The 26,646-nt window shown below is 41.6% G+C and overlaps 1 protein-coding gene across 5 annotated transcripts in view; it reads right to left on the reverse strand.

Annotated features, from left to right (window-relative positions):
- Positions 1-26,646, reverse strand: part of DENND1B (DENN domain containing 1B) — a 150,121-nt gene that overhangs the window by 6,218 nt on the left and 117,257 nt on the right. For all 5 annotated transcript variants that reach the window (XM_066238578.1, XM_066238558.1, XM_066238596.1 and 2 more), the window contains 7 exons: positions 24,159-24,249; positions 18,044-18,084; positions 17,265-17,333; positions 14,552-14,608; positions 13,578-13,685; positions 2,023-2,102; positions 911-1,127 (listed from right to left, as the gene is read on the reverse strand). In XM_066238578.1, coding sequence (XP_066094675.1) covers positions 911-1,127; positions 2,023-2,102; positions 13,578-13,685; positions 14,552-14,608; positions 17,265-17,333; positions 18,044-18,084; positions 24,159-24,249 — 663 coding nt within the window. The remainder of the gene's footprint in view (positions 1-910; positions 1,128-2,022; positions 2,103-13,577; positions 13,686-14,551; positions 14,609-17,264; positions 17,334-18,043; positions 18,085-24,158; positions 24,250-26,646) is intronic.

Genomic DNA, 26,646 nt, shown 5'->3' on the forward strand with positions numbered 1-26,646 from the left:
TGGAGGTGGAGAACGGGGGCTGCCAGAGCCTGGGGGTGGGGTGGGGGGGCAGAGGTTGATCCAAGGGTACGTTTCAGTTATGACCATGAGTACCATCTGGAGTCCAAACGATCAGCACAGTGACTACGGTTAACAGTACTGTACCTAAAATTTACTAAGAGGGTAGATTGCAAATGCTCTCCCCTCAAAAAAGGGAAAGAAAATGTAACCATGTCAGGTGATATATATGCTAATTAGTTGACTGTGGTCAGCATGTCACAAGGCACACGCCTATGAAAACACCCAGTTGTACTCTCTGAATATATACAATTTTTATTTGTCAATTATATCTCAATAAAGCTGGAAATAAAGTAAAATAAAAAGAATTTGCCAAGCCACCCCCCCAAAAAAAACCCAGGTAATCAGAGTACACAATCAATGCCAAGTTCTGGAATTACTGATATTGACAATCATTCTTCTATCTCTAGTGTTTCTAAAGCATTCAGTTCAAGTTGTTAGAAGCATTGCTCATTTTTGAAGCAGAACAATAAAAAATTACTTGAAATAGTACACTTGTTAAAAAAATTTTAAGACCAAGGAAATAGAGAAAAAATAAAAGTGGGGACATTTCACATTTTAAAAAATTCTCTGGAAAGGAACTATAAAATTAGATTGTCATAAAATGTTGCTGCTTGACCAAAGAATTTGAATGAATGACAGTCGCTTCCAGAACGGGTTCAATAAAAGGGAAACCACTAGCATTCTGTTACTGGAAATACTTCCTGATGGTTAAATTTGATCATATCTTTGTCGTGTTGACATCTACCTATTAGACGTTAAAGACGTCTACAAACTAAGACTATAGCATCAGGCTATAGGCAGTAAGGGTAAGAAGATCTTTTTGCAATTTGATATCCAGAAGCGCACTAACCGTGGGCTGGTAGTCAATATCATCCATGGACCTGAAGAAGTCCAAGCTCCGGGCCGCGGCCAGCTTCCCCTGGTCTGCGCTGTGCGTGCTCAGCGTGTCCAGGATCTCTCCGAGCAGGTCCATCTCCCCGGAGTAAGGGGTCTTGGCTCTGGGCTCAACAGAGTCATCACTCTCGTAAAAATAAGCAGGGGCTTCTTCACCATCTTCAGATGACAACCTGAAGGGAGACAGGGCACACTCGGATGGTTGTACAACCATCCGTGCGGCTCTTACGCCACTTCTCACCATGCACAAGCACATTACGTCCGCAGAACAAGAACATGGATAATGGGTTCATGGCCAAAGCCTTCACAGTGACGTCTATACCACTTCCCAGACCGCCCATTCTGATGGTCTAATGTAAGAACAAACAGAAGAAAAGTCTACAGCGCCTCCATCAAACAGGAAGCAGGGGATTCACACCAGGCCAATGAATTCTGCGGGATTTAGGACACCAGCCTTAGAAATAGCAGACTGTCCACATTTGCGATAGTCAAGTTCATGTCCAATATTTTTATATGGTTCTTCCTGTACTGATTTACTCACTGGTCTTAGAGAAGAACACACCTACCCTTATAGAGACAAAGATATATTTAATAATAATAAAAAAAAGGTCTATTTGTCACCCTTATGTCTTAAAATTAGGAAGTCAAATGTATATTATTATTAATTCCCTTATTTTGGAATAAAACTGATTTTCAACACATATTAAACTTTCCTTGTCTGATAGCACCACAGACTTAAGTCTCTCCCCACTCCCCCCCCCACACACACACACACTGGCTGGTTCCAACTGAGTGCTATCCCCGCCCCTCCTCAGTGGAAGGGCTGGGTTCTGACTTGGGCGGGTTCGCCCATGTCGCAGACATCACCGTAGGCATTGTTGCTTGTCCCACCTCAAGGTTTATCCCCCACAAGATGCCCACAAGTATGGGTTTCTTTTGCTAAGGAGTGATAATACAAGGGAGCTCTATGTGATCACTGAGCACGCACGCTCTACGGCATATCCTTTGGAATCTACGACTTGTACACTAAGCCACATCACTTGGTAGGACACCAAAGCCAGTACTGACTTGCTGGACCGTTCCTCCTCCTCATCTTCGTCATCGTACAGAGCGCCGTCCAGGCTTTTCAGAGGCCTCTTTAATCGTGCCTAAAAGAGAGGGGTCGATGACAGGTGGGCATTAGGCAAGTAAATCTCTTCCACCATGTGTAAAGGGAGACTTTGACTGGATAGGGAACACTTTGAATAGCAATATGCTGCATTTGGGGTTTTTGAACACGACCCAACAGCTGGTCAAGCTGAGCAGAAAGAAGGAGTCAGAGATGACTTACCTCAACCCTTACTCAACCTCAAACCAACAAACCAAAAACAAACCACAGGATGGAACGTGTGGGAGTCACAGGCGCAACCACCCAGGAGGTCGATCCCTGTTTGAGGGACGCCTGACTTACAATCAATTAGATTAACATTCAAGACAAAAGTAAGTGGCAGCTTGTTTAACCAAAACATCACCAGCCCCTTGAGCTTGACCAAACCCAGATCACATCTGTGCCACTATGTCTGGTGGGTCAGGATGCAGGTGCAATGCCTTCTGGGGAAGTAAAGAATTGCTTGCACCATGCCGAGAACACTCAACACAGGGCACAAAGACCCGGTCACCCTTCTGTAAATGAGAGTGTTTCTGGGTAACTGGAAGCAAATAAGCTTCAACTGCAGAAAACATGTTGCGTGTTCTTCAGGGTGGTGACACAGAGCCAATCCCACTCCCTCCCTCTCTTTATCTGGATTCATACATCGCAGACACAGCATTATAGGAAACCTGAACTCTAAATGAGACAGAGACTGAACTCTGACTGCGATGGAGAAAAAACAATCTCAATACACACAATAAAAATAATATATATATATACATCCATATATATATATATATATATATATATATATATACACACACACACACACATCTTTTATACAACTGACTATAGCTTTTGAGAAGGGGAGCAGACCTTTCTATCTCTCTAAACTAGAAAGATAATAAATACACACAGCTGCTGTCAGTGGAATGCGTTGTGCATATGGTATGTGTTTAGAGAAAAATATTCCGGTTCCGATCTGGATGGAAATCTTACAGTAATGAGCATTCAGAGGGAGAGAGCTTCCGAGCATCAATAAACAAACACTGGTCATGAATTATTAACCACAGCTCCCCAAAATACATACTGAGACGGTCATAACATGGCCTCAATTTGGGAACAGATACTTTTTAAAAAAAAGATGATTACGAGACAGATGAAGAATTACAGCTACAAGCAGACAACATACTGAAATTATTGCAACCAAAATAATAATAATAATAATAATAATAATAAGATGTCTAGGAAAAAAAACCCTACAAATATTTTTTCAAAGTTCTGGGAAAGGATATGACATAGTCCACACACCTGGAAAAGGAGTGGACATCCAGGTCAGCCTGCCTCCCTAGCTTGTGTCTTTTGTTGTGTCTTTTGTTGTCACTAAAGCTTTTCTGTTTTCTGAATGTTGAAACATATGTAGCTTTTTCTATAAATGTTTATGAAAAGGGGAGGGAAAACTTTATTTCTTCCGGACCAGAGCCCTACAAAGAGGCAGCTTTCTTTAATTTATGGCCACAAGACACGAGATGGTGACACTGTGTTTAGCTACCTCCAATGTTTAGGAAGCATTAACAGATGGTAATGGCATTGTCTGGGTGTTCATAAAGTTAGCCAGCAGCCTCTTTTAATTATACATTTCAAGCTTTTCAAGTTCTGATTATTTAAAACATGATTAACATTTTAGGAAATGAGGTAACAGAGTTAATAATTAAGTCAGGGAAAAAGAAAATTTACATATTTTAGTCTTTGACATCACAGTGAATTTTACAATCTCAGGCAAAACCCTCTGGTCTGTTATTTGATGGATGCTGACATTAGCAATCAAATCTACCTTGGAGATTAATACACGCATTCAACTAACACCTTATTTAGGCAAATAATACTCATAAAAACGTACATGCGTTGTTTCTGCCAAATGAAATACAATCCCTTCGCCCATTAAAACATCTCGCAATATACACAAAATAAAAAGACACAACAAAACTTAGCGAGGAGGCTGTCTCTCCAAACTTCAAATCATCATCTTACCATTTTATCTTTGAAAACTAAATATCATTTTGGGACCCAAGAAGCAGGTTTAGAACTTGGTGCAGCTATCACATGAACAAAAGTAGTTTCACCTGTCACCCAAGACTGTGCCACATTAGCAGCATTCGTGATGTTCTTGGGAGCCAGTCCCAGACATGTCAGAGGGGAATCCTCCTGCATGCACAAGACATTGTAAGCACACAGAGTAAGTAGAGTGTTACACCACCCTCTACAAAGGACTAAAAACAAGATGGAGAGCCAGGTGGCATGCCTCCTCCAAGGGAGGTTCCAAATACATGTGGAACCACCCTCCAGTGGGTTCCAAATACATGTGGTTCTAAAATGAAATCCAGCCTGACTGGGCGGTGGTGCAGTAGATAGAGCATAGGACTGGGATGTGGAGGACCCAGATTCAAGATCCCGAGGTCGCCAGCTTGAGCGCGGGCTCATCTGGTTTGAGCAAGGCTCACCAGTTTGGACCCAAGGTCACTGGCTTGAGCAAGGGGTCACTTGGTCTGCTGTAGCCTCCCGGTCAAGGCAAATATGAGAAATCAATCAATGAACAACTAAGGAGCCACAACGAAGAATTGATGTTTCTCATCTCTCTCCCTTCCTGTCTGTCCCTATCTGTCCCTCTCTCTCTCTTCTGTCTCTGCCACACACACACACACAAAGAAAGAAATCCAGCTCCCATGGAAACAAAACAAGTCAAGGTCACAGATAGGAGAACCCATGGCATTTTGGAAGTCAAGCCCTTGCAAAAACAAGGGACGCTGAATCAGAAGGTGAAGAAATACAAAATGAAGGTAAAGGAAAAGCTGTCAGCGTGGAGTGTAATCTAGTAGAGAAGAAAACTGGGCCTGAGAAGCTTCACCTATGGCAAGACATTGAATGCAATCAAGGACATGGGCTGGTAAACAATGAGAGAGAAGAGCATTACCATTGAAGGATAACCCAGAAGCAAACATACAGAGGATGTTACAGGGGCAGAGAGCCCACGTCACAGAACCATTGAACTCCGGGTTTTGTTTAGCTGCAAGAAGCAAGATGAGGGTTTCCCTCCCTTTCACTACGATGTTTAACGGTTTCCATCAGTCCGCCAGGCAGCAGAAGGCTGAGAGTCATTCTTGGTGCAGGAACCTGTGACTCATGCAGTTATCATATTTGTCACTAGATGGCAGACAGACCCCAATAAGGCAACATGCTGGATAAACTGAAATTCATCAGGGGGTTAGTGAGTAGAGGGGGGCGGGAATAAGAGAGAGAGGCAGAAGAATGGGCAAATAGAACTTTTTAGACTTTTTAAAATTAAGATGCTTGTACAATGTGTATTTTTTGAAAGAAGGGACTCTGTGCTACTCTCCCCATTTTCGAGTTGGAGTAACTGAGGCCCAGAAGTGTTGTCTTGCGAATCCAAAGCCTACAGCAAACCCCTGTGCGTACACATTCTGCAGCCTAGCACAAGAAAAAAAAAGAATTCGCATGAAATAATATGAGAATACATTTAAAAACTCTGCTATGCAGCATTATAATGGCAATACCTTAAAAAGGCATGCAGGGCACAAAATGTAAAGGGCTTTGAAAGTTCACGTGGCGTCGTTTTCACAGGTGGAAAACCACAGCACAGATAGATCTCGGTGACTTACACACAAGTCACTGGCTTCAGTCTGTACGTCCGGAGTTTTATAGGCTTTGTTTCATTAAGTATCCACTTTACAACCAATTTGGGGGAACGCTTTTCCCTATTTTACAAATTGGGAACCAAAGAAATGTGTCGTTGGGCAAGATGAGACCACTAGGGCTCTATTCCAGGTGTCTCAACTACCCCAGACCAGAAGAGCTCTTTCCATCACGATTACATTGGACAAGGAGACTGAAGAAACCACTGTCTGAGAACGAACCTGAGAAAGACTCTGAAAGTGGCAAGTGTTAACCTCGTCTGTGCAGCAGGGATGGTCACAGGACACTCAAGGGTGACAATGTTCCAGATAAACAGTGGCAGGGAGGAGGTCCATTGGTGCAGCCACTGCAGAAAACAGTGTGAAGGATCTAAAAGAATTAAAAGTAGAACTGCCACACCATCTGGCAATGCCATCTCTGGGTTAGCTGAAGGGAAGGAAATCATCTCACAGAGACAGCCGCCTCCAGTGTTCATGGCAGCGTCCCTCACCAAGCCGGCGCACGGGAGCTGAGGTCCACCAGTGGGTGAGTGCGTATCTGGTATTCCGGCCCAGGACTGTTTTACTCCAGAGCCTATGATGTGTACACTCCCACATGGGGTCTTTCTATTTAGTGACCAGGGCAATGTCAAGAAGTGAAGAGAAAGAGTGACTACAAAGGTCAACAAAAGAAAGTGTTTCTGAATTTGTCCATGATGGAAAACAAGGTAAGAGAAGGCAAGTGAACTCAAAAGCAGACCCAGGACGTCGTAGTCTTTAGAGGAAGATTCCTTGGAGGACATGACCTTGGAATCTGTCAACGAGTACAGAGTACATATTCAGGTAGTTTGTGTCGGACTGATTTAGCTAGACTCCATTATGGGGTAAGTCCATTGGGTACACAGTGCAAGACAAACAGCATTAATGGAAGATTATTTTAATAACCATCCATTTGGGGACTATACTAAAATTAGACTAAAGAAATCCTCATGTTAGATTTTAGGGATAGAATATATGAAGTCAGAACTGATCCTTTTACTGAGCCCAGTAATTGATGGTAGGAAGTTTCCTTTAGGTAGCTTTGACTTCCTTCAGGAAGTTTAATTTGGTAAAATCCTGCATAAAGTCATCCTAAAAACGCAGCAGTACTTTGGAGTTCATCTCTCCATTGTTGATCAGAGACTATATAAAAACCTGTCCAATGGCAAGACTGGAGCTGCCATTCTGACCCTCACTGAAAGGAGTGATGTGGGAAGGTTTCACCAGTCACCTGTGTCTATATGCAATATGGCTGGAAATTGTTGATACGTTCAAGCCAACTTTTACGACGCTTAATGTAACTACATTAACCATAAATATTTAAAATATATTGTTTTGTTGTTTTTTCTCTTCTTTACTATTTGAAAATGCAAATTTTGACAAAGACCTGACAGTAGCATTTCACCGTAAACACAAGAAGTTGCCTAAGATTGTTAAAATATTCTCCAAACCAAATAAATATTAAAAAAGGAATCCTTTGATAAATGGCAAACTATTTGCAATTTCACTTTTGCCGACAAGGTTTCAAGATCTCAACATCGAAAAAGGTTTCTCAGTACAGAACCTGTCCATTGTCTTTTCAAAAAGGCATATAGAATTTGGTTCCTTTCACTAACTAACTGTGACGACGACTTCTTTAGCAGGGATAGACAATTAAAAGTCAGCACCGATGAAGAGAATCAGATTCTCTCCAATCACCCTCATACGCTGTGTTGGAAAAAGTTCACAACTAAGGATTAAAAGATCACCTTTGGGAAATAATTATAGCTGGATTTTATTTTTTCTGATTACCATATCAATGTATAACAAGCATAAATGTGTGTGTGTGGAAAGAGGGTCTCAAATAGCTTCTGCATTGAATGCAGCAAGAATTTTAACAGAAATTGCAATTGTCTCTTGGTTTCAAAAGTGTTATCTTGCAAATGTCAGAGGCATTTATAAAAGCACAGGCTAACTTGCTAAGCTATTTCTATATTATTCTAATATTTTATGTTCTATATCAGGAACTATAGCAATGTGGAGGAGATATACACCCAGGTCAGTTTATAATAAGAATCTGTTCCACTCCTATATGTCTACTGACACTCCTGGCAATGTCTCTCTCTTGGGGGACACTAACGGGCGGCAGCCATGACCCCGACACAGAGCAGACTGGCTTTTCTTTTCATCAACACAAATACTGCTCACTGACTAACCTTAAAAGCAGTTCCATACACAAAACATGAAGGAAAACACATCATGTCTCTACCCCAGGATGCCCAGGGGGGAAAAATAGAAGTATTTGTCTATAAAAATTAGGGACTTTTGGAAGAGAGACCTGTTTTTAATTTCACCAAAAACCCCTAAAATAGTTAAAGAGGTAATGAGGAAAACTCTCGCAAGGTTAAATAGAACAGAAAATAATGAGGAAAAACACTAGTGACGTGATTACTGATGTAAAGTCTAGCATGGTTATATCCATTATATTTACTAAATGGAAAAATTGAGTACCTTTGTTTTCATTTCAAGACTTTGTAATAAATGACATGGCCACTTGCAGTCATAAATTAGAAGAGTAAAATCGTAACATTGAAAAGGTACATTTCAACCTAAAAAATATCTCATAATAAATACAGCGCATGTTCACAGAAGTTGAGACTATCTTCCATTACGTGTTTTTAATATGCAGATATTATTCAGCTGAGCTAGCCATTTCAAAATTGAAGTCCCAGCCAGTTACTGAAAAGAAGAGTTGGTATTGAAGTCATTTTTCTTTGAAAGAATAATGTTCTTGAACACCTTTATGACAGTATAAATGTCTCCAGGTGTACTCTATTGTGCTTCTAAAAAAAAAAAGATGACTCTGAAGGGTAAATTTTATAGTTATAAAATTTTGTTCTGTGTAACTATCTCCTTTCAAGGAAAAGAAGTATTAGATGATGCCCACTAGAGGGCATCCTTGTAATCCGTAAACAAATTTGGGGGGAGGGGAATGCGGGGCACAAGCTGAACTATAATTGTATTTGACACGGTGGAAATTAATATTATTTCAACAACAACAAAAAAAATAACTTCCTTTCAAATTAACGCTATGGCACCCATATTTTTCAAACTGGGCTCAAAAGATCAATTTTAAAAATTAGTGACATGAATTTAAATTAGAGTAAATACACGCTCTGGGAAAGAGGGACTTTGGGACAGATGTGCTAAAATGTATTTTCATTGAGGCAGTATTTTTGCTGAGCATCTTTGAAAGGAAACACATTCACTTAAAACACTGCCAAAAAAATTTATCATCTAGAACTTGCTAATATGTCCTTAATACTTTAATTCAACGTTAGCTTGACCATAATAGTCTTCTCAATACTGAGCCAAATTAAACAAAGTGCTAAAATTTTTTTTTAAAAAGGGTTTGATTTTTTTTTTTTTTTTTTGCTAACCACGATGCGGTTCAACTTATTTTTATAATTTTGCAAAATTTATATGAAGTATTCTTTCCAGTTATCTGGGCCGTCTACTTCCCACACAACCCCCGCCACCCTACCCCACACCCCACCCCCAGGTCACAATGCTCTTTCTCATGATTTATAATCACTTTTTCCTGGAAGAAGCAGCGAATGGCCACTTTCCTCTGCAAACAATGACTGTGCCATCTCATTCGACCAATAAAGCAAAGCTCTTCAATGGACTGTATTTGTCCAAGGGTCCCAACAAGCGTGCCATTTTCTGAAATCTATTATGTCACCAGGGTGAGACATACCATCTTTAATTACGTTCATTTTATTCCTAGGGCCCACTGAATTCCCACGAAGACGAGAGTGTCCTAAATAAAATACTGTAATCCACACGCTCTGCATGAGGTGTGACAATGCCTCCATTTCCTGTGCTCAGGGGCTAGATCATTCAGAGAATCGACATGTTTTGTCTTTCCTTATAAATTTCATGGAAAGTTAATTTCATCGGTAGCTTTTTAAAATATGAGATTCATTATCTGTAAGATATAAGCCACTCAATTACTTATATTTTTAAAAGCATGCTTATGGACTGGGAATTCTTTTAGATTCCCATTCAAACAAAATGTGGCTTTGAGGTGCTTGACTTGCAAGTCTTTTCACGCCAAAAAAGAGTATAGGACTGCTAAGTTCACTCTTTAAACATGAAATTACATCACTCGTCAATCATAAGATGAGCTTGCTGTTGTTGTTATATTCCACCAATCCATTAGGATGATTTATAAACCAATAAATACATAGGGCTCAAAGAGATAGCAAAGCTTCCTTTGAAGTGTGCATATCCCCCTGGATAGAGGGAAAATCATCACTCAGGTGTTATTTTAAAGTGTTCACCTCTCCCTTCTTTATACAAAGTTAACTATTCATCTCTCAAACTGTTAGTCTCTCTGTGACTATACTTATAAATTGAATAAATAATCACAAGTTTAATAGTACTTGGGGGTATTAGTAGAAAGTATTTCTATTAAAAACACTTCTATTTGTAAACGCCAGATCTGAGTGGAAATCTTGACCGCATTCCAAGTGTGAGTCTTGACCAGGCATTGCTTTCTAGGACAGTACAAATGGAGAAACAGCCTTCCTTTCATAGTTTCTACTCCACTTTCTAAACGTCATGAACTGATGAAGCTGAAAACACATCTGAGTGGATTGCTATTTGGCCCAGACGGGAAGGAGTTAAGAGGGATGTGTGTCTGGATTTTATCGGGGCTTAGCAACAAAGAGCTTTAGCCTTGCACTTCCACTAGACTGGGGGGGGGGGGTGTTTGCTTGCTTAGGGCCATTCATCTGCTAATGTTGATGGCGAGTACAGCTAAGCTCCAGCCACCAGTTCACCAGTCCGCGCGCGCACATGTGTGTGTGTGTGTGTTTAGCAATGCGCACACACACACACAAACACATATTAGCAAAATTAGAATAGCTGATCTAATTAAAAACGGAGCCATATCCTAGATTTATATAGACTTGAGATATCATGAGAAGGAATGACTCATCCTTAGAGAACGCCACTACACTTCTCCAGGTGAAATATTTTAAAGATCACTGCAGACAACAGACTGGGTCTAAACATGGCTCACTGAGTCCACAGTGTTTTGTTCTGAAATAATATCGATGAGAGAAGGCACGTGTGCCATGAAGATTAAACCTGGCCAGCAGTGTGTGTATCCTCCCCGGCCCCAACCAGCCCCCGATTTCATTTAAACCGGAGAACCCCTTTCCCCGGAGTCCTGTTAGGTACAGGCCGCTGCTGGAGCTGTCATCTTCACACAAAAGGGAAAAGGGCTGGGTTTTACAAATGGGGAGCCTAATTGGGAGCTCTCCATGGCTGTACCCTTGACATTTATTTAAGCCCCATCAACAAAACGGGGCGTCACCATACTAATTAGCAGACCCACGCACAAGTTACTGTTTGCTGGGGAGGAGAGGGCGGGTCCCAGTCGACTGGGAAGATGACACACGTTGCGGCACGCGGCGTGAAAGCAGCATGCCATCTTGACAGCCCTGTTCTTTCCTATAGCCCTCAGATTGGGAAACAGGTCTCTTTTTCTTTTCTCAGTTTCAGACACATTCACGGAATGCAAAGGACCATCATCTTCCTTTACATCTTTAGAAACACAGATGAAAATGAAGTGTTTCATTTCCACTCACCTAGCCAGCAACAAAACGATGTTAAAAGACCTTGATGCAACTTGAGGTTAAGCTCTCGTGTGGACAGGCCAGTGGGCAGGCCGTGGGGTGAGCCCGGTCCGTGTTCACCATTTCAGTAATTTTACTGTCAATACCAGGACATGCTCGAGGTCACACCAACCCAGATATTTCTTGGCCCAAGAGCTGTCTAATTCTTTTCAAATTGTACACTGGGGGACCTCAGAGTCATGGCTGCTTAAATGGAAACGGACAATTTCCGGGTCCCCATCCCTTTGGTGACTAGACAGTTGGTGTGACCCTGGGAAGTAACGGCCAAGAGAGAAGAGAGCAGACAATGCACCGCTACGCTACTCGTTCTAGACCAGCAGCTGGATGTGTGAATCTGTACAGAGGGACAGCTGCCAATTACAGTGGCACCTTGACACCCGAGTTTAATTCGTTTCATGGCCGAGCTCGTGACTCAATTTGCTTGTGTGTCAAATCAAGTTTCCCCATTTAAATTAATGGGAATGCAATTAAACCGTTCTGGCTTTCAAAAACCACACAATTTTTTTGTTTTATATGCTTTTAAATAAGAAAATGTACTTTATAAATAACAAATACATTCTATATATATAGCAAAGCCTCTATGTATATATATATACACACACACATAATATGCGAGAATGTAAAGAAATAAACTGGTTTGTGAAGTGTATTTACCTTCAAGGTCAGGCAAAGATGCTGGCAGAGGGGGAGAAGACTGGTGGAGGAGGTTTTCATTTAGTGCACTATTGCCTAATATAACTTACTCTCAGATGCTCACATGGCCAGATAAACACGTGAACTGAACGAAACAGCCTCGTGTAACCTGTGAAACCGAACATTCAGCAGGATATCTAGTGGAGGGTGGTGGAAGCTCATGATTCAAATATCTGCTCGTGACTTAAAGCAAAAAAATCCCGCGAGTGACTGCTCGTCTCTCAAATTGCTCGTGATTTCAAGTGCTCGTGTATCAAGGTACCACTGTACTCACCGTGTGCCTGTTGTGTGGCAGACACGTTATCCATGATGCCTACAGCATCCCGGGACATGACAGGTGCTGTTTCACACACGCAGGAAATTAAAGCTCAGGGATGCTGTGTTTTCCGCAACGCCAAAAGCTGGTACCTTATTCAAAGTCAAGTCTCTCTGGCTCTGAACTCCCTACCCTTGTCTCTAACTACACCTTCCTACTCCACAGGTCCCTCCATCACCTGAGTGAGTTTTCTTCACAAAGGCCAGGTTTCTGCACCTACCACCTCATTGGCCCTCCCCCTATCCCTGCAGACACCAGGAAGGATGGCAGTGCCATCTCTGCAGACACTGCAGGTCTGCAGGGCCAGGGACGCCAACAGCATTAGGGTTCGTGTTCAGCATCCGTGGCGCCGCTAATGAGGAACGAGACGTTGGCAAGTGATGTGCCTACTCCAGCCATCACCTTCCAGGTCTATGAACTTTGGTGACTGTAGTACGTGAAGCCTCTATAATGCAGCAACTAGAACGCACTGGGGAATTCATGTTCAAAGTTGGTTTCCTCTCAGCCACTGAAAACATGACCTGGTGTATACAAACTTCGCCCTGTTAAAACCTTCCAACTCACACTTAGGATGCAAAATCCAGCACATAATGCTATGACTGGGAACACTTTCCTACTTTGGGACAATATTTTAAGTAGCTTCGGTGTATAAGTAGAGGTGTTATTTATGGCAAATAAAATATTTAACTTGAGAAAAAGATAGTTATTACCTCACATTCTAACTTCTGTAGATGATTTTAATGCTCAAAGCCCCATGGATGAGCTTCAGTTTATCTCTGACACCCTGAGGCTCCTCAGATGCCATGGCAACTGCACGCTGACTATGTCCCCGCCCAGCGGATGGTGGGCTCCGTGAGGACAAAATGGAGCACGGAGAACTGATATCTGGACCACGGGCTCCCCACTCCCCTTGCCGCCTTCCCGGAGTGGGGGGCACCCACCTCCTTGGTCTTAAGTGCAGGTTTTCTTACAACATGAGAAAACATTCATGGGGCCATGACTGCTCCTAGAAACCCCACTGGGACGCCCTGGTTGTAGACTTTGGAGACCAGGAGGGTAAACGACCTTACCTGGGTGAGCCTCCGCCTCTCCAAGGTCCCTCCCTTTCCATCGTGTAACATGTAAACCGGGGTGTACTGTACAAAACCCGAACAGGTCCCCTCGTCGTCCTCGTTCTCCTACACATGGATACACAAGGCGTTATTTCACAAATACCCCTGAGGCTCTTCGACTAGTCAACCAAGTATCGGATATAGATGCCAATGACAAAAGAATGCTCAAGTGTCTGCTTCAAGAGCCTCGTTAGAAAAACACGTTTTCCTGCATTTTTCTGAACAATGCATTAGTTGTTTCCAAAATAATGTCTGTGACTATCTGGAATAATTTGAATGAAATGTCTATGAAACTCATTTGCAGTACGCCAAAGTTTTTAGTAGTATTTTTTTTCTCCAAAGGTAAAATTTCAGAACACAACAACTGATAAAATCGCCAGGATGTCATGTGCAATCAAATCAAACACACATATCCACACACATAAACACTCACACAGACGCAATATTCGCAGGTTCAAAGACACACCCTCAAAGACAAACTTCTGCAAATTAAGAACATGCCTTGTTTTAAGCAGCTACTATTGGGAAGATCCTATAAAACCAAACAATGACATTCGTGGCTTAATCCTGCACCAAAACTCATCTTTAGAACAAAACAAAACAAAAGAAAAAAATGATCAGCTTGAAGCAAGAATTTCAACAGCACCTGTCACGGCAATTAACTTTATGGAAACATACATCCTGTTGAAGCACCTTTGAAGATCTGAGGAGCTCTGCGATAAAATATGCAAACAATAAAAAGATTGTTCAGTGGGTACGCCTAGCATGGCAGAGAGCTGCCTGGGGGGCGTGTTATGAAAAATACATTCCCAAAGATAGAGCTAAGCACAATTTCAAAAGTCATTAAACACAGGCACCTCCTGCAACCTGGGAAGCACAAGCTTCAGACTGAGGCAAGAACCAGGCTGAAGGGAAAGGAGGGAAAGGCATACCTTGTGTTTCAGCTTGCTCTTCACTTCCTTGATTCCCTGCTTGGCGTGACTTTTTGCCTGGAGAACAAATGGTAAGACAAGTGTCTGTCTCAGCGCGGTCCTCTCACCACTTTAAGAATAAGTACATGAGGTCTCCTTTCATGACAATGCCTATCACTGTTCATCTTATTTAGACAAAGGACAAAACCATAGTGTATAACTCTATTTTCAGGGACACCCTCCCGCTGAACATTATACCTCCGTTAGTCGGTGAAAACATCGTCTCTATCTGCAATACAAATGATCACGCAAAGGCTAATAATGTGTAGCCTCCTTTGCCTCTTAAACTATATACAGGCACAAGAGTCAACCGTATTCCTGAGGCACAGTCTTCATTGGAAATTGTGACTAAATGGGGGAGGAAAAAAGGAAGCATGTCACAACAGCAGGTTCTCTGGGCAAATGTCTGGACGTGAAGAAACACGGCAACTTCGCACAGCTTTATCAAAGTGTATGGACTGGCAGACACCGTTTTTATCAGCAGAGCTATCTTAATGTTATGCCCATGTCATACACTGTTTTCCCTGGCAACAATTAAAAGGCATTTGACAACTTAAAGACTGTTCTTGTGTCCATGAGGAAACTGGCTCCCATATTTGAGCCTGTTGGGTCCTGCTGTGATTCCCACAGGGTACACCCGAACTAGAGACAAGGGGGTTTTTCATAAAAGCATCAGCCTTTCCTCCCCTGGACATTTCCACTCAGTGACCAGAGCAAGAAAAGAAACATGCATCTACTGTGTGTTTCCGCAGCATTTTACTGGGTGCTGGGTGCCTGGCATGCATTATCTCATTCAGTCATGACAACAATGCCACCAAGTTAGTACTATTGTTATAACACTTACAAATAAGGAAAGTGACTCGGGGAGGATATGTCTGCATAGTCTACATTCAAGCCCGGTGTAGGGAATTCTGAAATTCACTTCTTCCGTCTCAAGGGAGAAGGAGGAGTTATTCTTTTGAAAATACATTCACTGAGCTTGACCAGGAGGTGGAGCAGTGGATAGAATGTTGGCCTGGGACGCTGAGGACCCTTGTTCGAAACCCCAAGGTTGCAGGCTTATGCGCAGGCTCACCAGCTTGAGTGCTGGGTTGCCAGCTTGAGCATGGGATCATGGATATGACTCCATGGTTGCTGGCTGGGGCCCAAAGGTCACTGGCTTAAAGCCCAAGGTCACTGGCTTGAGCAAAGAGTCACTGGCTCAGCTGGAGCCCCCCAGTCAAGGCACACATGAGAGAGCAATCAATGAACTAAGGTATGGGTTGATGCTTCTCATCTCTTTCCTTGTCTGTCTGTCTCTGTCTGTCCCTCTCTCTTTCTCTTTTTCTTTAAAAATAAAAATAAGAAATAAAATAAATTTACCGAATCTAAGCCTCACCAAAGAAAAGCACTCAGTCTCATTCTAGAGACATGGAAGCTATGTACGTCATGCTGCCTCGAGACTTTTCAATGCCAAAGCCCTCAGCCTGTCCTACCAAACCATTCTGCTTTCCCAGGTTACTCCTTGAAAGAGTAAATATATGTTTCCCCACGTTTATTGAAGGAAAGGCTCTTATTTCTTTCCTGTTATTGTTGTTGTTTTTTAGAAAAACATCAATGTGTTGTTCCACGTATTCACTGGTTGTCTTTTGCATGTTCCCTGAACAGGGATTGAACCCACAACCTCAGCATATCAGGATAATGCTCCAACCAACTGAGCTACCCAGCCAGGGCTCTTTCCTGTTTTTTGGTTTTTTTTTTAAAGAAACACTAGGGCCCTGGCCGGTTGGCTCAGTGGTAGAGCATCGGCCTGGCGTGTGGGGGACCCGGGTTCGATTCCCGGCCAGGGCACATGGGAGAAGCGCCCATTTGCTTCTCTACCCCCACCCCCTCCTTCCTCTCTGTCTCTCTCTTCCCCTCCCGCAGCCAAGGCTCCATTGGAGCAACGATGGCCCGGGCGCTGGGGATGGCTCCTTGGCCTCTGCCCCAGGCGCTAGAGTGGCTCTGGTCATGGCAGAGCAACGCCCCGGAGGGGCAGAGCATCGCCCCCTGGTGGGCAGAGCATAGCCCCTGTTGGGCGTGCCGGGTGGATCCCGGTCGGGCGCATGTGGGAGTCTGTCTGACTGTCTCTCCCCGTTTCCAGCTTCAGAAAAATACTAAAAAAAAAAAAAAAAGAAACACTAGGACCAAAATGGAGTCACTTGCGCTAAGCCCATGTTAGCGCTGTTGTTATGGGCTTGTTGTTGTATGATAAGCGATGGAGGATCATTGAGAAATTTTGATTGTGGAGAGTCAGAGCATCTTTGAGGGAAGAGATCTTGCCATACTTTTTGTATTTTTTTTTATTTGAGCCTCCAGTTTACAATGAGAATTTAAGATACGTTATAAAATGAAAGAATTGAATCTGTAAAAAGGGCACCTCCATCAAAGACTGTGCCAATCTGAGCATACAATTATGCCGATAGCTTCAAAACAAAAAGAGGAACCATTTTAGATTATATAAATAAACTATCCTGTCTATACAATGCTATAAGTATAGTACTTAAATTTGTTCTGGTCAAATATTAACTCTAATTTTTTTTTAAATCTTATTTAAAAAAGAAATAGAAAACATTCCAGACTTGCATGCCTCTCAACTAGAAAAATGTTGTCAAATTTTGTAAATAGAATGTTTAAGCATCAAAAGAAAACTTACAAATTTATATGCTGTCCGTACCGCGGGGGTTGCTTTGGTCACTGCCGAGTTGAACAGGGCACCTCCTTTCTGCAAAGGAAAAGCACACACTTATTTCCAAAACTTTTGGCCCAACTGTCCTATGAATACTGCATTATTAACAGTGTAGAAAAGAGCTGTCGTCACAAGTTAAACAAAGACCTACAGAAATGATCTCATGCTTTGTATTATCAAGTTATTATATAGTATGGTCTTTTCACACCAGGTGTCAACAGTCTACTCCATTTTTTTCAATCTGTGTAATGCATCATTTAAAAATCATTTCTCCTTTGCAGTGCTGGCAGACCTGGGCATTATACCAGTAAGTAATAGGTACCATATATATTTAAAGCTTTATTAAAACAAAAGAAATACAACTGTATCAACTGTTTAAATGTTGAGCAATAAAGCCTCTATTTGTGGAAGAGAGTTTTATATTTTTTAAAAAATCATGTTAACAAAAACACTGCCAGAAATGATAATACTCCTATCAGATTCTACCATTCCACCTAATTCCTTATTTTGGAATATAATACAAAGGTGACAGTGAAATCTTGCTTTTCAAAAGAAGCCATTTATCTCAGGATAAAAGCTTTCAATTAAAGTATATATTTATAAATGCTTACAAACTATAAGCATAAAATTAAAATTTTTAAATCAAGTAAATATACAAACATCTAAATATTGCCAAGAAACAGCATACTTTCACTAAACTATAAATGACAGTGATAGAGAAAGGAACGTTAAAAGGTTGTTCTTACTTTGACTGTGTGTACCCATTGCTGATATGACCTCGGGCTCCCTGGGATATGTAAAAAAGAAAATGATGTCAGGAAAGGAATGTTTGACCAAAAATAAATCCAAAAACCAAAATTTATCAAGCACTAGTCTTTCCAAGATTTTAATAAGCAAATTTTATTTTTCTGCAATGTTATGAGAGAGACAATGGTATACTGTGTTTGTAAGCATAGATGCTTTTTCTTTACTCACATATGAAGCTAATATGTTGACATGTTCTAGTGTCTTTCATGTTTAATATTACTTTCAGTGGGGAAAACAGACTCTCTCTCTTCAAAGCCAAAATCCCCATGTCTTTTGAATGGATATTTCAACATTTTATGTCTATGTTATTTTTTAAAAAGTTCTGCCTCTTTTACTCCATTAGGTTCATTTTAAAACAATATTTCAAGTGAATAGGGACAGAAAAAATACTAGAGGGGAATTCAGGCATACAAAGAACCTTGAGAACAAAAGAAAGTCTACGGATGCTTGATATTGACATTCATTGAGAGCATGCTTGATTTTCATTGCAATTAAACTGCAGTCACAGTTTGAAAATATGCTCTAGTTAGAAATCCAAATATGAGCAATATTACCTGAGAAAAAGTGAAATGTAAGCAGCTTTTAGGCTACAGGGCATCGTAGTAACTAGAAAGTTCCAATGTTGACAAAAATAGTTCTAATAAAACTCATGGTCATCTATTTGGCTCCAAAAATGATAATGTACCCAATAAGATAATATCAGAAAACAAAAAGAAAAAAAATAAAAGAATAAAGCCACACAACTGATCTAAATGTTCTATATCAACCGACTTTGGTTAGGTTTCATCTACCTTCAAAAGTCCCAAGGGCCACGCAGAGACTATCGTGTATAAAAAATTCCTAAAACCGTTCACCTCCCTTTTCCTTTTAACATTGAGATGTAATTGATGTAAAATATGTATCCAGCCCATAGTTAGCTCTTTCCTGTTCTCAAAATATTTTTTTTTACCCACATTACATTATTTGAGTCATATTTTTCAACTCTAAAATCCGTTAAATCAGGGTCAGCCTAGTGCCAAGAGATGAATGGCTTTGGAATCCACGCCTCTGAGAATTCAGGTTTGCTCAGCCCTTGAGTACTACATGATCTGGGGACAGGACCTTCTCCTGGAGGTACCTACCGCATCACTGACACACTGTAAATGCTACCTATTCTCGCAAATAACTTGCCAAACGAGGAAACTGGGGTTCTGAGGTGATCCCTTATTGGCCCAAGTTCACAAAGATAGGCAGAAATACTACCGCTGAAGATTGTTACAAAAAATAGGAAAAAACTTAGGTTGTATAAGTTCCGTTCCTCTGTATCACTTCAAACAATTAACATTACAAAGGAAAAAAGGGGCTGCTCAGAGCTGATACCCTGAGAAAGAAGAGTGGGAGTGAGAATCACCGGTAAGATTCCGAATGACATGGTCCAGGGGCAAACAGGAAGTCCCCAATAGACTGCCTCACACGATAGGGAACCGTGGAGTGTAATTTAGGTAGAGTCATGTTTAAAAAAAGAAAATGTTTCAAGGATAATTGTCTTTTTTAAATTTAGTGCTTTTAAGATTGAAGGCTCCTTTTTACACAAAATTTATTAGACAAGCACATTATTCTTTGAAAAAAAAGCTTTTAAAGGCTGTTTTTCTTCTTAAAAATGAATCTAAATGCCAAGAAAAAAAAATCCCTGAGACCTTCTGTTAATGTAACAGGATTATGGAAATAATAAGAGTTATTGAGAAAATTCTTAACATTGTTCTTGTAAATCAAACAAGCAATTTTCTCATACTCAAGGACAAAATATCTTTCTCATGTGGGCAGAGACTTTCTTTTCAAATGTATTTGTTTAAATTCCAGTAACTTGTAGCTACTTAGCCAAAAAAAAAAATGTAAATTTGTCTAAATTGTTCAGTGAGGCCAAAAAAATGACACTAAAACTGATAATTACCTACCACCCCTTCAAATTCCTTTGCTACCTTTAGTAAGAAAAATAAATAGAATCGAATAAACACAGGACCAATTAGATTATATCAGAAAACTGATGAAGAAAGAAATGATATCCGGGAAGAGTAGCCACACACTTCTACAGATGTCAATCTGAAAATGTTTCCCTTTTTTAAAGTTTAGATCACTGGGTCCTGGCCAGTTGGCTCAGCAGTAGAGTGTCAGCCCAGTGTGTGGAAGTCCTGGGTTCGATTCCTCATCAGGGCACACAGGAGAAGTGACCAATTGCTTCTCCACCCTCCCTCCTCACCCTTCTCCCTAGCTCTATTTCTCTCTTCTCCTCCTGCAGCCATGGCTTGGTTGGAGCAAGTTGGCCCTGGGTGCTGAGGATGTCTTCATGGCCTCTGCCTCAAGTGTTGAAATGACTCAGTTGCCAAGCAATGGAGCAGCAGCCCCAGATAGGCAGAGCAATTCTCTGTAGGGGGCTTGCTGGGTGGATGTGGATCCTGGTTGGGGACCATGCAGGAGGCTGTCTTTCTGCCTCTGTCTCCCTGCCTCTCACTTAAAAAAAGAGAAAGTTTAGATCTTTGGAAGTGGATTTAAGAACTACAGTGGTACCTTGAGCTGTAACTGAGCTCGTAAGTCAGTCAACTAGTATATCAAACTGCCGATACTGAACCCATGCGCCAATGCACCAACTAGCTGTAGCTTCCCGAATCACAACTCATATCTCGGAATTTTGCTCATATCTCAAACAAAAATACGGACTGAGTCGCAGCTCGTATGTAAAAAGAAAACCATATGTTGGTCTGTTCATATCTCAAGGTACCACTGTAGCTTCATTTTAAAAGAAAAAAAAAAGAGTTATAGGCACAAAGCTGTTACTACTCAATATTCCTTCATGGCTGTTTTCATAGACCAGTATTTGTATCACAGCCTTGGTTCTCCTTGTCTTTGTCTATTACCCCTGAACTTCTATGGCTTCCCTCCCTTCATACACTTACTGATGAGGCCGAATGTTTTCCAGGAGTTCCATGGAAAGGATCAAGAGGAACACCAAATTCTGTAACTGTCCTGCCCATGGACACTCACAGGGCAGAGCACAGCTTTGGAAAACCTACATGCTTCTACAGAGTTGTTCCCCAGAGCTGCAGATGCAGCATGAACTGAGATGCTCTATGTGTGACCATCCTGCACGGCATGGTTTGCACCAGAGCCACGGTAATTACAAAGCATCATCGAAGTCACACGCATTTGATCCTAACCATGCACGTCAGCAACAAATTCCCTGGCACACACACTGCCACTACAATAACAGAGAAAGGGGACAGAGTAGATGCTTTCCTGAAATGTCCTTATTATTTTGTGTAAAGGATCGTAATTTTTTCTTCCACATTAGGGAAGGGTGTTCTCTCCCACAGTGATCTTTCTGAGGGGGTTATGTGTTAAAAAACAAACAAAACAAAAATAAAACCACCAACAGATATTCAATAGAGACAGAAATTTTACTTTTATCCCATCCAAGTGGAGAAGGCTTGGGCAATGCTCTTGATTATTGAAGGTCTTATAATTAAGAAGACCTTTTCATCATCAGAAAGCAATAGATTACCATTATTACAGCGAGCGCTTTGAAGCTAAGCAGATGTGTTATTGTAGGCTCTGGTAGTACCAGCCGTGTGACCTTGGGCCAACCACTGAGAGACGTGCCCTGTCACAGTGACGATCATCAGAGCGCCTCCTGGGGCGCTCTGAGGGTTAAATGACATGATATTGGTAGGGCTTTGGTGAGAGCTTCCGCCACACTTTACTGACGGAATTGTCAGTAAGAACAGTTATTATAACTCTCACTGTGACTATGAAACAATGACATTGTAATAGTCTACTTCCAGGAAGTACAGTTCTCTTCCGGGAAGTACAGTTCAATGGGATGACAAAGACATCTTCTTTTTCATAAATGCCCAAAAATGTCATCCATGGATAATCGTTAGAAGTTAACCAGTAGAAACTATTTTTGAAACCATGTATCTGTGATATGTGTGTGTGTGTGTGTATCTCCTCATGTATAAGGACATTATCAACTTTTATTAGATTAGTCATCCTTTTGTTTCAAATCCTAAGCAAGTCTGCTCTATGTTCTTCTAAGAGTCATCTATATGTCTCTAGGAAAATAACCTGTAATACAATAATTAAAAAATAACACTTGACAGCCGGGCATAATTTTTTAATGGACTCCTTGGTGCACCAACTGAAATTAATACTTGTTTCCTTTTGGATCACTATTGGCTCCCCAAATTAAGGTAAGAATTCAAAACCTCTTCCATTTTAAGAAAGAACAGCAAACTGGTTGGCATCCAGTGGCACCAGAAATAAGTCAGATGCCAACTGGTGACCAAAGCACTCCTACTCTTTTTTAAACAATAAGACCTATCGTGAAAAATGTAGTGACTCCCCGTCCCTCCAGAAACGTCCCACCGAGCCCTCTGCTCTATCACAGAGGAATCTGGACCAATAGTTAGGACGACAGAATTTAACCACACAAAGGGATCATAGTTCCACCCCATTACTGTCAGGAAATGTCATTCTCAATTCCATGGAAGATACCAGCCCCACGGGTCATAAAGATAATGAGACAGCAGTTATGCAAATACCCACTGGATGCCTCAAGCAATTTGTCCATGAGCTGACAATATTTTGCTTGTCTGAGGTGAAAAGTAAAAAAAAAAAAAAAAGACTTATTTTAACACAAAAATCCCATTGAAGCTAAATTTCTCCCCGGGAGCTGAGGAGAGCGGGGAAGTGGAGGACCCCACACTCAGCTCCTGCTGAGTCAAGTCAACTAAGTTATTCTCAAAACGAAAATCTTCCAATGAGAGGTCGTGCTTCCTCCCAGTCAAAGCCCACTGTGTACGGTGCCATTGTACCTTATGCAATGAACAGGTTACCTCGATGGCTTTTAGATTGTCCTGGTGCAAAAATGAACCTTCTTTTTAAGGATAAAATTCAGTTGTGGGAAATCTGTCGATGCGTCCTCTTTGTCTTTTCCATGTTTTTTGTCTTTTCATGTTTTCTCTCTTTCTTTCCTTTTCAGTTCTTTGTTAGGATATTTTTTTTTTCATTGAATTTATTGGGGAGATGGCAGTTAACAAAATTATATGTGTTTCGGATACAAAATCCTATAGCACATTGTGCACAGTAACGTTTTTATTTCTCAGTTCTAGTGACGTTTATTCACACAGAGACTACAGCATTTTCCCCCCAAATTAAAAACCTACAGATAGTGGAGAAATGACTATTATACCAGGTGAAGACAAACACACTAGGGATTTTTGTGTCTACTTCACCTCGTCCATCCTAAATACCCAGCTCATGCCAGTTGAGTGAATAGAACAATTCAAGGACTCAAGCAAAATGGTCTGCTAACATCAGAGCTGGGTACCCGGGCATCATCCACAAAGGGTCAGGCCGTAGGTCATTGCTTGGTCATTGACATGGTCTGAAGAGTTGCATTTCCAACCTGGTAAGTGTTTAATAACATTGATGTTAACTATCTTAAGTAAAGAATGAGACATCACCTAAGTGATGCTTCACCAGTTCAAAATACCATCACTCCGGGAACAGCTTTACGGAGAGCTTTACATGGTAAAGGTAAGCCTGGGGCACAGTAAGCTGAAAAGTCTTCTAACCCTGCACTGGTCTGCAGAGCAAAAAGGTAGATGCTTCTACGGAGCGTGCACTTAACAATGTAGAGGCTGTGTGGCATGCCAACCTTTCTTTGTGGATATTACAATCGACTATTTCTGTTTAATTCTCCCCCCAGTAGTAGTCATTTTCTAGCAGAGAGTTATAGTCAGGAGGACACAAACTGCGTTTCTGTGACATTTATGTCCAGTAATAGCAAGACGTTACCCAAAAAACAACCACCGACTCCTGGGGCCACTTGAACACTTCAAATAAAAGAAATAAGGAAAGCTCATAGCATGTCTCTTATGAGATGAAAATAGTGTCTCTAAGACATCCCACGTTTAGGAGAAGCAGTTGTGTGTGAAGTAGCTTACATTAGACACAAGAGCGACGATGAGGACAACTTGCTATTGGAAAGATGGGCCATGGCACCGGAAGTGGTCTTACCTCCGCTGAAGCCCCCCGATGTAATCTCTTCTTCAAAGGCATCAGTGAAGCCCCGTCCCGTGTTGAGTTTAGCCAGTCGACTGTCGATGAACTGAAATGGAAAAGTGTCAAAGATGTTCACTTTCAGGTATTTCCTAAGGCTGAATTTTTACTTATATTAAAGACATTCATAGCAGACACTCATGAAAGTTTAAATTATGCACCTTATATGCTGCACAAACACACACACACACACACACACACACACACGTGACTAGAAAAGTCTCAGGTCACTGAAACAGCAGGTGCTCAGTACGCAGCACCTCATTATTGACAGAGAAGCAGACCCAGCACAGCCTCTAGCTTCCTGGATGAGAGTTGGGTGGTGCAGGAGTCAAGACTGCAGGCTCTGGATGGCCGGCTCAGTGCACAGCTCTGCACAGGGGTCAGCACAAAGGCCCTGCTGTCCCTCCCCCAAGCCTCAGTACCCTCAACATCTGCCTCCAGGCACTGCTGCCAACCTTACATTAAGTTAACCTAGCTAATGTGCTTAGCACTGTCTCCGACACAGGGAGCACCCAAGACGTGTTCGACGTCACTACCATTGAGATGAACGTCATCCAGTACAATAACACCTCCCACCTAAACTATTATGTGCTCATAAACTATTAAGTCCTAAAGTATAAGAGCACCAGGTTATTCCAGCCATTCAGTAAACAAGTACAACTGTCGCAGTCCCTGGCAGAGACACCTGCTGAATGATCAGAACCATGAGTATAAACGGTGGTAGAGTTCAGGTGAACACATACAGACTTGATTGGCAGAAGGTTATTTTAAACAATATTTTTCTGCATCCTGGGGGAAGAGACTGGGAACCGCAGCATCGAAGCACCCCGAGGTCCTTTTCAAAATGCAAGTTCCATGGAGTGTCATTTCTGTTCTCTGCCCTGCCCCCATTTCTATCCTGTTGCTACGTACACAGCACAGCAGAACCTTGGGGATGTTAAGATTGCATTTTGAAAACTGTCGCTGGGTAATTGCTGACCAATCCCAGGAGTAAACCAATGATATATTTTACATCTATATGTATCACTGAGACTGGGGTACTTTTCAGTTTCTTGGTCTGTGGCATCTTCAATTTGTATTGTCTGGACTATGAAAGACCTTGTTGGTGCAATGAGTTTCTCCATTCCTAAGGAAGGGGAAGTTTCTCTAACACTCCCTCTTGCATGGGAGGTAGAGAACCACACAGGAACATGTAAGAAATGTTTGAATGGCAGACATGAAGATTTGGGGATGATCATAAAATGTTCCTTTTCATCCTGGAAGAAGGAAGTCCACAGTATTTTTATTTTTTTCATCCCCAAAATTTAAAGTTTAGCTGAATTAAAATAAAGTGGCTTGACTTTTAAACAAGCCTCACACTCTTCCCTAACTTCCAATTTCGATGGTTAAGGGACAAAACTAATTGCAAGGAGTCAGGTGAGCAGTCCAGCGTTCCTCAGGCAGCCATCTCAGAGAATTAACAGCAGGGCCGCTGCATCAGTTGTCAGACTTGGGGACAGAAATCTCTTACAGACCCAGACGAAGAAAGAATGAGAAATGAATCAACACATTCCTGTTCCAGTGTGGTAGGCTACCCCTTTATTACCCCAGAGAGTGGCTTTGACCAAAAAACGTGGTAAGACAATTTTAAATAGACACTGCCTAACAAGAACAGAACTGTGCCCACCCCCGGCCCCTGAGTATGAGTTGATCTCAGAAAAAGCAGAACTCTTTGAGGGTAGGAAGCATAGATTACCCGTTTTCATATCCTTGTGCATGGCATGCACAAAGAGTTTCTGACAGTACAAATGAGCGTGACCGTGGGGTCTGGCGTATAAAAGCCCTTAGTCACAGCGCTACAACCTATAAGCTGTATGACCCTGGGCGCCCAGAGGAGATTGCTTCCCTTCTATGAAACGGGAATAACCATCAACACCTTATGGGTTTTGGTAAGAGCTACCTAAAATAATATGAAGTGTCTTTTTGGAGACACAGGATGAACGTGAATCTAACGAAGTCCACATTCCCCACTACACCCTCATTTCCATCTTGGTCAATTGCTGAGCTTCCTCAGGGAAAGTGTGTGCACCTGCACCACCTGGCCCAACACCTGCCATGAAGAAATGGCTGACAGGACCCAGATGGATACGGAAACAATGCTAAGGTTTTCAAATCAGATGACAACAATGCCTAGAATCATTCATTTCATTCTATCTTAGCTAAGAGGTAGTAACTTCCAATGTTGGCATCTTTGCTACATACAATAAATGGCTAATTTGTAAGTAAAGTGGTTGAAAAGGTTTGTGAAATTTGACTTGCAAGCGTTTTCAACATAGCATTATAAATCAAAGTAAATTCTATGGACTCAGTATCATTTAAAAAAAAACAATAGTAAGGTGAAGTACAATGATAAATTTAAAGTAAGACATTCCTGACAACTGGAACAAACTTAGACATCCTTTTA

The sequence above is a fragment of the Saccopteryx bilineata genome, chromosome 1 (assembly GCF_036850765.1).
Source record: "Saccopteryx bilineata isolate mSacBil1 chromosome 1, mSacBil1_pri_phased_curated, whole genome shotgun sequence".
Lineage (NCBI taxonomy): Eukaryota > Metazoa > Chordata > Mammalia > Chiroptera > Emballonuridae > Saccopteryx > Saccopteryx bilineata.